The 15,073-nt window shown below is 42.1% G+C and overlaps 1 protein-coding gene across 2 annotated transcripts in view; it reads right to left on the bottom strand.

The window, feature by feature from the left end:
• Positions 1-9,948: 9,948 nt before the first annotated feature.
• The window catches only part of Pla1a (phospholipase A1 member A), a 35,252-nt gene continuing 30,127 nt past the window's right edge, over positions 9,949-15,073 (bottom strand). Inside the window, exons 10-11 of one of the 2 annotated variants that reach the window (XM_026394505.2) lie at positions 13,588-13,752; positions 9,949-12,953 (exon numbers count right to left, since the gene is read on the bottom strand). In XM_026394505.2, coding sequence (XP_026250290.2) covers positions 12,869-12,953; positions 13,588-13,752 — 250 coding nt within the window. In that variant the 3' untranslated portion in view covers positions 9,949-12,868. Of the gene's footprint in view, positions 12,954-13,587; positions 13,753-15,073 lie in introns of those variants that run through there. The other variant, XM_026394512.2, reaches the window with a different exon arrangement.

Raw genomic sequence — 15,073 nt, 5'->3', positions numbered from 1 at the left:
TTCATAACTAGAGTACCTGCAAAAGACACATAACTGGTCTGATCTCTCCTGTCCCTTCTCCCCATAATCTCTTCTACACATACAGAGCAAAGTGGTAGGATTCTAAATGTGTTCACTGTAAATAAAATAAATGAATACATGTAAGAGCTCATCATTTCTACCTCAAAAGCACAAATGATTGCCTAATACACTTAGAATAAAATTCAAACTTACCATGTAGTATTAGTTAGCATTGGCTTCCTTAAGAGCACAAAGATTTATCATTTCTCTCTTTCTCAAAGTGTACTAAGAGTCTGTGTGACTATTAAGGGTAATTGTGCTTCATGCTTCAACTCTGATTCAGCTGACCATCAGGCTCTGTCCTCTCAAGGAAGAAACAGCTTGACATCCTCATGTTGGCTTTTCTCTACTTTGGCCTGGAAGTGGCGGAGTCGTTTCTGCCCAGAATCAGTCACATGGACCCACTTAATAATCAGCTTTGGGGTTTGTATATTAAAGGAGTTGGAAATGTGGGGAATTCTGTGGAAGGTTTGAAGAGTTATGCTACATCTAAGCCCAAAGCCCTACCTGCCTGTCCTCTAGCCATAGCTCATTCTGCTCTTTCTCTCTCATCTTTTTGGTGTTCCTCAGGAATACCCACCACCTTAAAATACTAAAATTGTAGTTGTTCTTTGTCTTGAAGGCTTTTTGCTCATACCTCTTCTTGGCTGGCTTCTTCTCATCCAGTTCTCAGCTCAGACATCCCCAGTCCAGCTAAGATGCCCACATCACCTCACCGTCACATTGTCCTGCTGCCCTGTTTAGACTTCAGAACTCTATTCTCTCTTTCCCCTCCTTTTAAGATTCTTGTTGTGTGCTTTGTAGAACTCAGGTGTCTCTATGACTCCTGTGTTCTTTTCTCATTTTTTCCTAAAATTATTTTGTGTGTTTATTCTGTTTCTTCCATGCACATTTTATAATAGAAGGCCTCTATCAGTCTTTAGATATTCAACAGCTCTCTTGTCAACCCTTCAGGGAGAGTAAATGAAGAAATAACAAACAACAGAACATACTGTTCCCTGTAAATTGGGCCTCAACCTGAGTGTGGTGCCTTTCTCCCACCTGGAGGATCCTCAAGGCAGGTGTCCTTAGACACCTGTAGTATATATAGAAATTCCATAGGATTAGACTTCTTTCCCCGCCCCCCCCCCCCGCTTTTCTTTTTCTTTTTAAGGATCAGACCTTATATAGTAGAAGTGGTGCTTCTACCTAACAGCATATGGAAGGCAAAAGTCATTTGGATTTCAATAAAGTTTTTGGTAAATTTGTGAGTTCTAAAAATTAACTGCAATAGTATCTTTATATATTTGAAAAATAGTATCACATATAGGTACAAAGCATTTTATTTAGTCTACAGAAATGCTTGATATGATATGGATTTGTGAACCTCATATAATAACTGCACTATAGGCCCACTTATCTGAAAAGAAAATCTATGTATTTTAACTTAATACTTTCAGTAATAAAATCTGATAAACCATCAGATTTGCTCCAAGAAAAGGACAGTAAATATTCTTTTTATCTTTTAACTATGTGCTGAATATCTCCTGCTGCCAAATGCTACACTGGAGACTAACTACATACTTCACTAGGTGAATCATCCCCAGTCTCTGCCCTCATGATCTCAAAATCTAGACAAGGAGATGAACAACTTATAGACCCCCCAGCCACTACTCTCCCCACCAAGGCCTTATTAAGTCAAGTTCCTGGGGCCTGGCTCCCCTGAGGATTAATCTTTCTCGGAAGGAAGACTCTTCAGCCTCTTGTTTAACTGGCCATCCATCCATGGGCTCATAAATAATTCAGGAGGAAGCTGGCTCCCTGACACATGCAACCGTGATCCCTGCCAGTAGGTTGGGGAAAGCCTGGCAGGCGTGGCTGAACCGCTACCTGAACTAGAGCTCAGCAGAAGGTGTTACTCCTGCTGAGATGAGGAAGTGTTTGTGGAGAAACCGACTGTGATCTGTGGGATAGATGATTCTGAGTGGCCAGCTGTGGCATCCAAGCTCTGATCAAAAGGCAGTAGAGAAGGAGCAGGCAGTTGGTGCACTCAATGCAGTGCTTATGGGCGAGTATCTGGCAGAATGTGGCTGTGTTGGAAATATTCATGTTCTGAGGGGCTTGAGTAGGGAGAACAAAGCCAAGAGGCAATGGAAATGGTCAGTGGTCCTGTGTGTGCCTAGGTCTGGAACCAAGTGATGTCAATAGGAACAAAGAGGCAAAACCCCATGAGAGACCCTGGGGAGAAGAATTGCTGGGGGCGAGGGAAGCAGAGCCCATCTCAGTGGTTCTGCACCTTCCCTCCATGTTCTTGACATCCTGAGTTCCTGCAGACTCCCACACAAATCTTAAGGACTAAAATGTGAGCAATGTTGTCAGCAGTCTCACTTTCAATTGTCACTAAATTAAAAAGCTGACATGTCTCCTACTCAGAAATTTACCTGAAGATCTTGAGACTTTATTTTACTTCTGGTTCACTTCACTGATATGATCCTTTCCAAAAGTGTTCTCTCTTACACAGCATACTGTTGCCACTGTCACAAGATCACTCCTCTTAGTTGGGTGAGCCCAGGACACACTCAATACACAAATAAAATTAACTCAGTCTATAAACTGAACCTTTGTTCAAGGGCCTGGAACTGCCCTTTGCCCTCTGTCCTGAAATCCTTTTCATCCCTCAAGGTTAGTGCAAATGTCCCTACCTTCCCCCACTCCCCACCCTCCACTCCACTCATGTCAGCATTGACTGATTCCCTGTAGGACTCCGCGGGCCCCAGGGACCCCCTTCCTCAGCTGGCAGTCTCCAGGATCCCTCTCTAGGCACCTGAGTGCTGGGAGGCTCTGTTGCTGTGGTCCCAGCACCTCACATAGTGTCAAGGGTGGCATCTAGTTGGTAATTGTTAGATGTCAGTTTAACGAGCGTTAGTGGAATGATTCATGTACCCTTTAAAGATGGGGAAGGTTAACACCTGGGATTTCAGAAACCTTTAGTTCCACTTTCCAGTTTTCTTTTGCCTTGCTCCCCTAGTCAAGCTAGGACCATTTCTCCTGGACTCTCAGTCACTAAGGAAGGAGGTTTTTCTGAATGGTTTCTTGAGGACCTGCCAAGTTGCTCAGGCCTGATGCCCACCCCTGCCAACCATCACCTGCCTATAGGCAGCTTGGCCTTCTCATCTCCCTCTAGTGTCTGAGAGGAAAATTACTATCCTCTTTTGTTTTCTTTTCTCTGAATTTAGTTTCCTGGAATCTGATTTCTCTCTATTCACTAATCTTCTGTTTTCTCTCATTCCCCCCATCATACTGAGAAACTGATGTGACTCCATTTTTGAAAATAAATAACAGCAGCTTCTACCTCAAGGCCTGTCCTAAGGAAGGGGGCGTGACCCTTGTCCTTGGAAAAACCCACAGAGCCTTTCTAGGCAGATAACCACCCTGCTGAGTTGTTTGTCTGCAAATAACAGGAGAGATCTGCAGAGCCAGGTGTCCCTGACTCAGTCAGGCTAGGTGAGGACCCATAGCAACCCCCTAGCAACCACCAGTCAGCATGAAACAGGGAAAATACCTGGGATGCCAGATGACCCCCCAGTAGTTTATGGTGGTTGATAACATGTTGGGAAACCATGTACTTTAGCACATACACCCCTCGTGGCTTAAACCAATCAGTTCAAAGGAATCCCCCTCTTGTACTAACCAATCACCCCTAACCAACTTGTTCCCGCCAATGAATGTGCTAATCAGTGTTAAGAGTTGTTGTTTGACTTTCCTGTGGTATGGAATGATTTGCTGTGTGATGTTGTGATGCATAGAGTATCCCCCAAAAAACCTACAAAATCTCACTAGACAAAGGACCAGGACTCATTCCCTGGGACCACTGCTTCAGGAACGGTTGTGAGTCCAGGCTTGAGCTTGCAATAAAGACTCTTGTGTGCTTGCATCAGATTCAGTTCCTGGAGGTCTATTGGGGTCCCACGAATCTGGCATTACAATACTACCTAAACTAACAACTATTTTTTCTTCAAAAAAATATTTTTAAACTCTCTCACTGTACTTGATCTAACCTAGTAAATCCACTTTAATATTTGAGAAGACCTCCAATTTTCATGTGTGTGCAGGCTCATGATTCCAGCTCCTGACCTGGGTCATCTGGCCCCACTAGAGAAGCATCTGTGCTTGGGATCCCAGATATCAGAGCTGCCTGTGGCCCTCGAGACCCCAGGAGCCAGGGAGGAGACATGGAAGTCTCTTCTTTTCTCTCTGTGGTCAGCATTCATTGCCCCCCCCTTCCTGATTTCTCTGTAACCAACACATACTTCTATGTTTGCAGGAATCCCAATGTGATTATTCATTTAGATCAGTGATCTCAACCCCAGCTATATATTAAAATAAACTGGGAGACAAAGCAAGATATCCATGAAAGTTAATCATTGTTGAAGTTGATGATACATAGGAATTCATTATGCTATCTTTCTTATTTTATGTGTGTTTGAAATTTTCCATAATAAAAAGATTAAAATTAAATATCTAAAAGCATATAAATATATCAGTAAATGCATGTACATGCACACACATTTAAAAAAAATACCAAGTTAAGACAGAATTCCAGGAAGCTGGGGCTTGGAATCTAAGGGATTCTGAGGGTTGAGATGTTTATATGGGGATAGAAAAATAATTGAGCTGATAATTGTAACTGTCTCTGGACTGTGAGCTTCTGATGAAATGCCAGGTGATGACTGCCCCTGATTCCTGATTTGGATAATTGATCAAACTCCCCTACGGTCGCTGTTAAAATGAACTCACACCAGAGTCTTTATATGCTGGTGTATTTTAAGGTACATCGTAAACCACTACCACTGGCACATATAGCTCTTGTTACTATTTTTCTGCTCATGTGTGAGCTTCCAAAGGGAAAAGTCCTTGTCTTATTTTGTATTTACAGTCTCAGCACCTAGCATGTGGCCAGACACCTTGCCATTACAGGCAATATCTGTTAAATGAAAGCTTTATGTTTTTCTTTTTTTAAAGGCCATGGGGTGATGTGAGTAAGCATCAGGTTAGGATGTTCTATCAACAAGGAAACAGGGTCACAGATACAAAGCTCTGTAGTCAGACCATGTGGATTCAAATTTCAGCTCTGCTACTTGGCTTTGTTTCATTTTCTAGTCACTTGAACTGCTCTGTATCTGCACTTGCTGGTATGTAAGATAGCAAAATCAAACACAAACAAAATGATAATAACAAAACAGTAATGAGCAAAAGTAAACTTATCACATGAGGCTATAAAAATGCAATGGATCTGTAGCTATGGCTTTGTCTATGTCTATAAAAGCATTTAAAACTATGCTTTGCACACAATAAGACTCCAATGGATTATAGTCATTTTTTTTTATAGAGAGAGGAGGGTGAGAGAGAATTTTTGATATTTATTTATTTATTTTAGTTTTCGGCGGACACAACATCTTTGTTTGTATGTGGTGCTGAGGATCAAACCCGGGCCGCACGCATGCCAGGCGAGCACACTATCGCTTGAGCCACATCCTCAGCCCAATTATAGTCATTTTTTAAGAGGGTTTTCATCAGAACAGTGCCTGGAATGTAGTAGGCACACAGCAATTCCCTTAATCTTTCTGGGCCGCAGCTTCCTTTCCCAACACTCTGTGGGTCCATGATTAGTCTACACGTTTTATTTGAAGAGCATGATAAAAATCACAACAATGGTTTGTCAAATGAGTGACTAAATATGATGGTTTTGTGATTGCTTGTCTCTAGTTTTACCTATTTCTCTGTACTCTCCAGATAAGAAATATGGCTGAGAACAAGTTCTGGATAGAACTTTGGGTAGAGTCAAAGGGACTGATCTCAGGATTGGGGAGACAGACTATTAATTCTCTCCCGGGAAGAATGAGTGAGCACTGGGAATTTTAAAGTTGGAAAGGATGATGATGACCAGAGAGAAGGAACATTTTAGCTGAGGGAGTCTGACCCCAGCACTGCAGAGTAGGGACTCTACCTGTTGGGCTGCCCTTCCCTGGATATTTGCCTAGATATCCTTCCACCTCTCCACCCTTCAGTTACATCCAAAATATTAATCTCTTTACTGGCTTAGGTCTGAGTAGGTGTCAGAGAACCAGAGTTTCAAGGCAGCAGCAGAAGAGTTAGTGAATTATTTTCTTCCAAATAAACACCGTCCTTTGTTTGTCTTCAAAAAGTGATCACATGTCAAAAGGAATCAAAGTCATCAAAAGTGACTAGAAGTGCAGTGTAATATAAAAGGAAGGCTGGCTGTGCTCTTCTCTGGTGGCTGTTGGACTCTGGGCAATTCCCTTAATCTTTCTGGGCCGAGGCTTCCTTTCCCAACACTCTGTGGGTCCATGTTTTATTTGAAGAACATGATAAAAATCATAGAAGATCAACTCTGCTGTGGTTAAAAACTTCCTTTTGGGAAAGAGTAAGAGAGAAATCAAGAAAAATGATCTTGATTTCTGGCCACAGAAATTCTTGGAGTCTGGGTTAGAAGTCAAGGTAGTCCCTATTCTAAGGACATTAGGGGGATTCAGTGAAAATCTTGGCAAGTAAAACAATGGACCAGAGAGGGGGAAAAAAACTGTAGGAAAAGAGACCAGTACAGAGATTGGAGCCCAAATCCAGAGCCTTACAGAGAGGAAGAGACGAATCTCAGGAACATTTGAAGAAACTGAGAGACAGTGTCTAAAAGTAAATCAGATATTTGGGGGGAAAGATGGAAATGGCTTTTTTCTTTAAATAATTAGCACTGTGACATTCTGAGTCTGAGATGACTCAGGCTTCAAGCCTGAGTGATTAGGTGATGGCGTGGCTATTACACAAGGAGAAGAAGAACAATTTAGGGGAAGATCTTGATTTGGTTTGGGATGGATTGAGCTTGGGCTGTTATCAGGACACTAGATGGACACATAAAGCAAGCAGTTATGATTTCATAGCTGAGGGGTGAAAATCGAGGGTCAGAGAGGACTTAAGGTCCTTCATAGGAGCATGGAAGAACTAGGACACTGGGGTGTTCTCATCACCCCCAAACTTTCCTCAAAGGGAAAGAAGACAGCCTTTTCTAGGGTGGAGGAAAGGCTGTGATGGTCATCACAGGGTCTGAGCTGTGTCTGAGAGTGAGGTCAGGGTATGTTTGAGATTGGGGAGAAGCATATACATCACTTTCAAAGTATTGAGCTTTGAAAGGGACCACTCAGCAAAGGAGGTCAGAGGCTCATTGAAAATTCAGCAATTAAGGAAATTTTATGTTTTAATAGAATATCTTTTATTTACCACCGTGATTTCTTCCTATAGAGACTTACAATGTTGAAATGCAACCCTGGCAAGTGAGATTTTAAAGATTAATAAATGAAGACCATTCTAGAAACATAGAAAAGACATCAACTGATCCTTTAAAGTAAAGACTCTCTCATGCCTGAACTCCTTTCGCTGCCTTTGTTTCCATGATTAAGATGACTCTCTTTAATCCAATTCAAGTGGCTTTTCTTGCACCCTTCCTATGAGAAAGAGAAAATAGCTCTGCTTCTAAGCTCCTTATATCTCATCCTGAAAGCCTGACATGGATGCAATAAGCTATTGACCACTACTGAAATGCACCATAAGTACTGACTGAAATGACATCAGGACACAGTACTGGGAAGTGGGCAGGGGAGAGCAAAATCGTGGAGGAGACATAGACCATAGTATGTTTTAGGTAACTACAGTCTTCCGCACCTTGGAGAAAAATGGAAGATAATTTTAGTTAGACAGAGTGGGTTCAGGCTGAAGAGATCTTCATTTAGATAAGACATTTTGGTTGCAAGTACTTGACGACGACTTGAGCAGGCCGAGCTGTCTAACACAGTAGTGAGAGCCCAGGCTCCCAAGTCTGACCGTCCTGGCACAAATCCTGATTTTCATCCAGTGCTAGCTGCATGTCATGGGCAAGTTACTTAATTTTTATGTTCTTCAGTTTTTTAATATATAAAATGAAGTACTGCATGGAATTATTGGGAGCATTACATAAAATAATTTAGGTAAAGTGATTGGAATCCTCCCTGGCACATACTAAATGCTCAGAAAATTTTATTATTTTTTGATAATGATAATTTGATGAAGCAAAGGGGGGATTCATTATAAGGACACAGGGCTGTCTTAGGGAATCCAAGGTTAGAACTGCCACTAAGTTTCAATTTGGGACTAGACCAGGGAAATAGAAAGGCATCAGGGAACCCAACATCATCTTTCTGTTTCTCTCAGGAGACCTTTAACATGTTTCTCTTTCCTTACATATCAGCCTTCCCTGTTTTTAAATTCTATATTATATGGGGAATTATAACTACCCTCAGCTCTCAAGTTCATATAAGAATTCCAATTACCTGAAGAAAAGGACTGGTTGCCTTAGTCACAATTTCAAGTTTACAAGAGAAATATAACTGGTCAAGCTCAAGTGTCCACTGCTAGTCCAATCAACTAAGGCTAAGGACAAGATCCTACAGTAGACCCATCCTAGACAGGGGTCAGTTCTCAGAGAAAGGATGATCTTTGAGCTCAAAAGACACCCCAAAATGTTTTGGCCTCTCCTAGAGCACTCTAAACTTCTGTCCTGAGGAATAGGATTTTTAGACAATGGTCTTCCTCTAGGAATTCCAAAGGAGGAGGCCTATTAAACCACCACTAGGGGCTCAGATTTTAGTGAGAAAATTAGTGCATTCTATATCTCCGATTTTTTTTTTTTTAAGAGAGAGTGAGAGAGGAGAGAGAGTGAGAGAGAGGATTTTTAATATTTATTTTTTAGTTCTCGGCGGACACAACATCTTTGTTGGTATGTGGTGCTGAGGATCGAACCCGGGCTGCACGCATGCCAGGCAAGCGCGCTACCGCTGAGCCACATCTCCAGCCCCTATATCTCTGATTTTATTGAGGGTTATTTTAGGGGAAATTCCATTCCAAATTTGTCTCCTGAAACAGATATTTGAGTCCAGAAGTGAAAAATAAGTAATTTGTATGTAGCAGAATAACATTTGTCTTATTAACCAATTACCTTTTCCCCAGAACTCTCTGTGATCCCATGACACTACCATTTTGGGGCAGTAGGCCATGAAGAATTTTTTGCCTTTTGACAAATCAAAAGTGAAAATAAGAGTCAAGTCATAAGCTTGGCTTTTTCTATTTTAAAAATTGTGGGAAAATATCCAATCAAGGAAGAAAATATTAAAGATTAGAGTGAACAGTCATGAAATAGAATCTAGAAAACCAAAAGTTGCTTCTTAGAAAAGATCGACAAAATTTCAGCTGGATTTCCTTTGTGGAAGCTGCCCGCCCTGCTCTTCAGAAGCAGCCTCCTCACTGTTTACCACCCCACAGTACCTAGGTGACCTCAAAGCTGTAAGACATAGCTGGAAGGTCTTTCCTCTGTCCGTTCTCATCATCAGACATCAAAAGATGTCAGGAAGCCACTTTCTTCCTCGTCAATGTGCCCTAGGCCTCCAGTGCCTCACATGTTGAGAAAGATGGTCCCAAAATGCAAATGGAGATGGGCTTCCTCCCACCTGTCACAGTGCTGTACCTGTGTGACCAAACTCTCCCAGTCTCTAGTGTAGAAAGGGCTAAAAAGCCTTAATTATGGTTTGCTTAAAAATCAAGTGGTGCTTGACACTGGAAGACCCCAGAATCTGAACATCGGATGAAACACTTGCACCCCTCCCAAAGGCCCTACAATCTTGATTTTTATTCATCCTTTGTTTTGGTGGGGGAGCAGGTACTGAGGATTTACCTCAGGGGCACTTGACCATTGAGCCACCTCCCTCCCCAGCCCTAATGGTTTTGTATTTTATTTAGAGTCAGGGTCTCACTGAGTTGCTTAGCATCTCGATTTTTGCTGAAACTGGCTTTGAACTTGCAATCCTCCTGCCTCAGCCTCCCAAGCCGCTGGGATTACAGACATACACTACTGCGCCTGGCTGATTTTTTCATCCTTTACAACTGTCTTCCTTAGCCAACTGAAGCTTTGTCTGGATCTAGACTCAGTTACACTACACAAGTTTGACTGGACTGTCCAGCGCATCTGGGCATTAATAGTGGCTGTGTCTCACCCAGCTGCAGGACTGGCTTCCTGGACATGTACCTGTGCCATTACACTGGGCCCTACATTTTGAAGGGCCCACAATTTGTTTCCTAATGTGCTATCATCATCTTGAATTCTTAATTTTTTTATTTTTTATTTTTATTTTTTGCAAAGAGCACAGATCTTCATTTTTCAGTTCTCTCTGAAAATCATGTAGCCAGTCCTGGAAGCTTCCATTGTTGGAAGCTTCCTGTTCCATGGGTTTAAGGTGTACTGTTCCTGAGCTTGGTTTGAGGAATGGTTAATCACCTACTCTAGAGCCAGACAGCTCATATTTGAATCCTGGTTCTTTTGTTACTAGTCCTATTATCTTGATAGATCTTCAGGCTCAGTTTTTCTATCTGTAAAGTGGGAGTACTAATTGCATCTTTCTCATAGGCTTGTGGAAGGATAAAATTTTAGCATGTGTGAAACACTCAAATACCTGGAGCATAATAGAAAGCAATATCAGCTGTTCTTATTGTGTGGCTTTCCAGGGTCAAGTTGCTTTGCAGTTTCAGCAGTGTGTCTTGTAGTTGGTGGTGAATCTGACTTTTGACTGAATTATTTCTGTCAAAAAAATCATAAATAATAATATAATAAATAAATAATAGTCTCTGCTCATGAAAATGTCTTAGCAGAGTCCTGTGAGCAATGTAGGTGTGGAGAGCCATCCAAACTCTGCCTTTGGCCTGCCATGGAGCAGAGTTACGATTAACTTCCTGCTATTCCTAACCCCACAGACATCCTACCTACTCAAGTCAGGTTTCCCATAGTGAGGGCATGTACTCTGCACAAGTTAACTGTTAGTGGCACACAGACCCACCATTAAATAACATTAAACCCCACAGTGAGAAATCTTGCATGTTTCATTTTCTTTTAATCCACTGTTACAAATAGAAGAAAATCTCCATTCATTGTGGATAAATTTGTAACATCTCTTGTACTTGCCAACCTTCCCTTTATAATTAGGGGGAAAAAATAGTCCTGGGGCTTAGAGCCTTTGGCAGACCACAATATTTAGTTGGAATTTTAAACATTGTCGTGTTCTCATTGTATTTATTTCTAGGGTTAATTTATAAGGGAAGCTGGTTTTTTTCCATTTAAGGTAATAATCTAACATTTCTTATGGGGAGCAAAATAACATGTGAGTGGATTTAGTGCTGCTTTAAAATAAGAAGCTATTAATGAAGAAACACCCCCAGCTATGCCCAAAAGCAAAATGAAAGTATGAGATCAGTGAAAAGCAGGTCAGGTCATTTTAACCTCAGTTAGTGTCAACATCATGGGACATAATTTTGATCACAAAAGGGTAATATGATTTATCCACACTTGGAAGAAAAGCAACAAGCAGCAAGGAAAATGAAGGAGGAGAGTTTTTTTGATTTTGAAAAAATAAAAAATTCCAAGCCTACGTATTGGGGAACATGTGGGTTCTTCAGATGTGTCATCATCTATTGGCTGTGACCGTGCAGAATAATTAAGCCTGTGGGCTAATATTCACATTGCATCACCTGGCCATCTGCTTATTTCCACAGCTTGGAAAGGCGGAAGCTCTGGCTTCAGCTGCCCTGGGTGAGTGGCCCAGGGGAGTAACTGCAGCCTGCTGCTTACGTCATTCTGCCCAACTTTGGTATGGAGAGAGAATCAACAAGTCAGCAGTTTCCATTTAAAGAATATTTATTTCAGTTTTTAAAATAGTTAAAGAGAAGAATCTAGGAGGAATGGTGGTGAAGGTGAATATCATATGTGTTTCCCAAACATTTTTAACCCACCCTACCCATCCCCACCCATCTTTGTCCTGATATTTGCCCTGGACCTGTTTGGGCCACACTGAGGTGTTTTTTGTCTTCTGGCTTCCAGTTGAGGGTCATTCAATGGGTAGGATGAGCAAGAGGATGAAGGAGCCAGAAAAGTGATGTCAGGAATCGCTTCCTCCCCGGAGGACTGGCTGTTCCCAGCCCCCTCTGCTTCTAGGCTCAGGTGCTCTCTCCTTGCATCTTCAGGCCCCAGGTCTCAGCAGCCCCCACGCCACTAGCCCTAGACAACTGCTTCCCCACAACGGATGATTGAAAACAGTACTTTTAATTTGAGCTCACCATCTGGTTTTGTTTGTTTATTTTATTTTTATTTTTTTGATGGATTGTGACTGGTAACAAGGTTATTTACAAAGATCAAAATCCTCCAAACCTTCCAGAGACCCAAAGGATGGTCAGTGGCACCCTCCCCATCCCCACTCTTCATCCCCTCTTTTGTTCCAACTAATTTTCAGTTGCTACTTTAATATAGAGAATTCAATATCTACTGTCTTCTCCAATCCCATAGACTATAAATCATTTTTTTCTACATAAGGGAATTTCCATTCCAATAAAATATTTAAATGATTCAGAAATTCCATGATGTTTTATTTAAAAAAAAAAAAAAACTTCTCTGTTTCAATGGCATCCTAAGTATAGATGCCCAAGGATGTGAGGCAATTGCAGTTACGTAGGAATAGGGAAGCTGAAATGGCATCCACGTGAGCTTTTCAGATCTGCAATGGGGACCAAGTTCTGTAAAATGAGTCATCTCCCCTCCATAGAAACTAATTATGAGGAATATAATCAAGAATTTGACCTTCCTTGTTAGTAGCAATAGTCTAGCATATGTTGCATACACATATACATGTCCCTCACCATATTTTCCTGAAAAAAAGTCCAGGGAGGTGTCCTACCCACGTTTATGCTATCCACAGGCTACTTTTAGGTCATGAAAAACAGACACACTTGCTTGTAAGTTCACTGGCTCAGGCAGACAGACTGTGTTTTTACTGCAAGAGAAGAGCAACAGGAGGCAGTTTCTTGGTTGGTGAAGAAAGAGGGCTGTCAATTATTTGTCTCTGTGTTCCCATGATGTCCAGTGACAGGAGTTTACAGTCTTCTACAATAGAGCCTATCCTTGCCCTCCAAGTGTCCAGGGGTGGTAATACAAATAATATAAATGATTGCTAGAGGAAGGGGAAAGGGAATGTGGATTCCAGATCCATAGCCATGACTGTACCAGAGACACACTTGAAGTGGAGGCTAAGAAGGACGAAATAGGCAATGAGAAAATGTTGCTCCAATAAAACTTTACATGGATACCAAACACATAAAGCAGATAAAGGAGAGTTTCTTATATTGAAGTGGGGGTGGGGAATCAAAGCCCATCCTCCTTTTCTTGCTTCTTATCTCACCCTCCTTGTCATCCTTCCTAACATCCCTAACCCTAGAGGTCCCACTAGGGAGCTTCAGGAAAACCCTGGGATTTTGGTCCTCTCTGATGCTAAAATGGTAAATGTCATGGCAAAATTTAATGTCAACAAGCAATGCACCTAAGGGAGGGGTGGTTTCTTGGTGTGTTTGTGTGTATGTGTGTGTGTGTGTGTGTGTATATCTGGGGTGGGGTTGGGTACGGGGGCTCACCTGTCATTGACGGGTAGAGGAGCCATGCAGAACTTCCCAACAATGGTACTCCTGTTTTTATTCCAAACATGGCTGGAAGCCTGAAACTTTAATTTCACTTGTTTTATCTGGCACTGTGGCTCAGGGTGGGCTATGACTCCTCTTCCCCGGAGTTGCTGTCCAGGTCTAGGGACAGGGAAAGGGAAAGTGAATGTCTTGGAACTTTCTGCTTCGCTTCCTCTTTGGCTGTGATAGGACTTTGCTGATCACACTGGCTGGTTGTCATGCATAAAGGGACTAGCTCCTTGAAGGTGGGAACCATGGTCCTTTGTATTACCTTCACCAGCCCCTTTACCCACACATTTTCAGTCTTGACCATGACTCAAGAAATACTTCTTGATTTTTGAGAATAAAAGAGTAGACCCTGTGGCAAAATAGTAGCTCTTAGAATTTCATATCTGGAAAAATGTCTCTCACTCTTGGATTCACAAGTAAAGGAGAGGCTTTACTTTAAGATGAAACTATTTGAAAATAGAAACCCTCTTTTAGGGACCCTGAGTTCAAGAATATAGTGTAAGGGTACTCTGCATTAAGCCAGGTATGAATGTACGGATGGAAAAACAATAAAAACAATAGGTCTTGAAGTCAGACAGAGCTGGGGTGGACCCCAGGTTTTGTCTCTTCTAAGCTGTCTGGCTTTGGACAAGTGACCTAACCTAGCAAGGTAGCCTTGGATTCACACAGTCCTAAGTATAAATCCCAGCTTCCCCATGGGCCACTGTGAGCTTGGACCACAGTGTTCAGAACAGTTGGACTTCCACCTAGAAGGCCCAGAGTGAAAATGCCCAGGTCTCTCTTAATCCACTCTTTTGGCCTTGCCCTCAGTTTCCTCATCAGTGTACAAGATGCAGGCACCACCTCATCAGTGACAAAGTTGAGGAAGGAGAATGAGACAAAGATGCAGGCAGATTATGAAGTGCCCAGCCTGGTGGAGTGCTTCAAAAAGGGCTGTGGGACCTTAGATAAAGGCCAGAGATGGTAAGATCCAAGTGTGGAAGAAGAGGCCTTCCATGAAAGTCATCAAATTTGGAACAAGGCTCAGCCCTTCCAGAAGAGTCCTGAGGGTATGATGTTGGGGAGTCAGGGAGAAGGACAGCAAGGACTGCACCAGGCTAGAGGGAAAGAACTTGCCTCCTGGGCCCTGGTCTGGTCTGCCCACCCTTTCTGTTCCTCCCTGGGCTCTGGGGCAGAAAGAGGGAAAGAAGGGCCATGGTCCCTTCCACACCATGTAGCAGGGTGGGACCTTCCTTACCAGCCCCATTTCTCTTTCCTTGGCAGTGATGACATATCTTTTGGGTGTAGCTTTTAGTCTGAGATTAAGCATATAGTTTGTTTTTTTCCTTTTGAGGGAAGATACTGTATAACTGTTTAAAAATTCCCTACTCTTCAAAATGTTTTGAAATACGTTAGAGGAAAAATAAGATTGTTCCTTTTAAGAAACTGCTTA

The sequence above is a fragment of the Urocitellus parryii genome, chromosome 2 (assembly GCF_045843805.1).
Source record: "Urocitellus parryii isolate mUroPar1 chromosome 2, mUroPar1.hap1, whole genome shotgun sequence".
NCBI lineage: Eukaryota > Metazoa > Chordata > Mammalia > Rodentia > Sciuridae > Urocitellus > Urocitellus parryii.
Note: the sequence above shows the minus strand (reverse complement) of the source record. Positions and strands in the feature narration are given on the sequence as shown.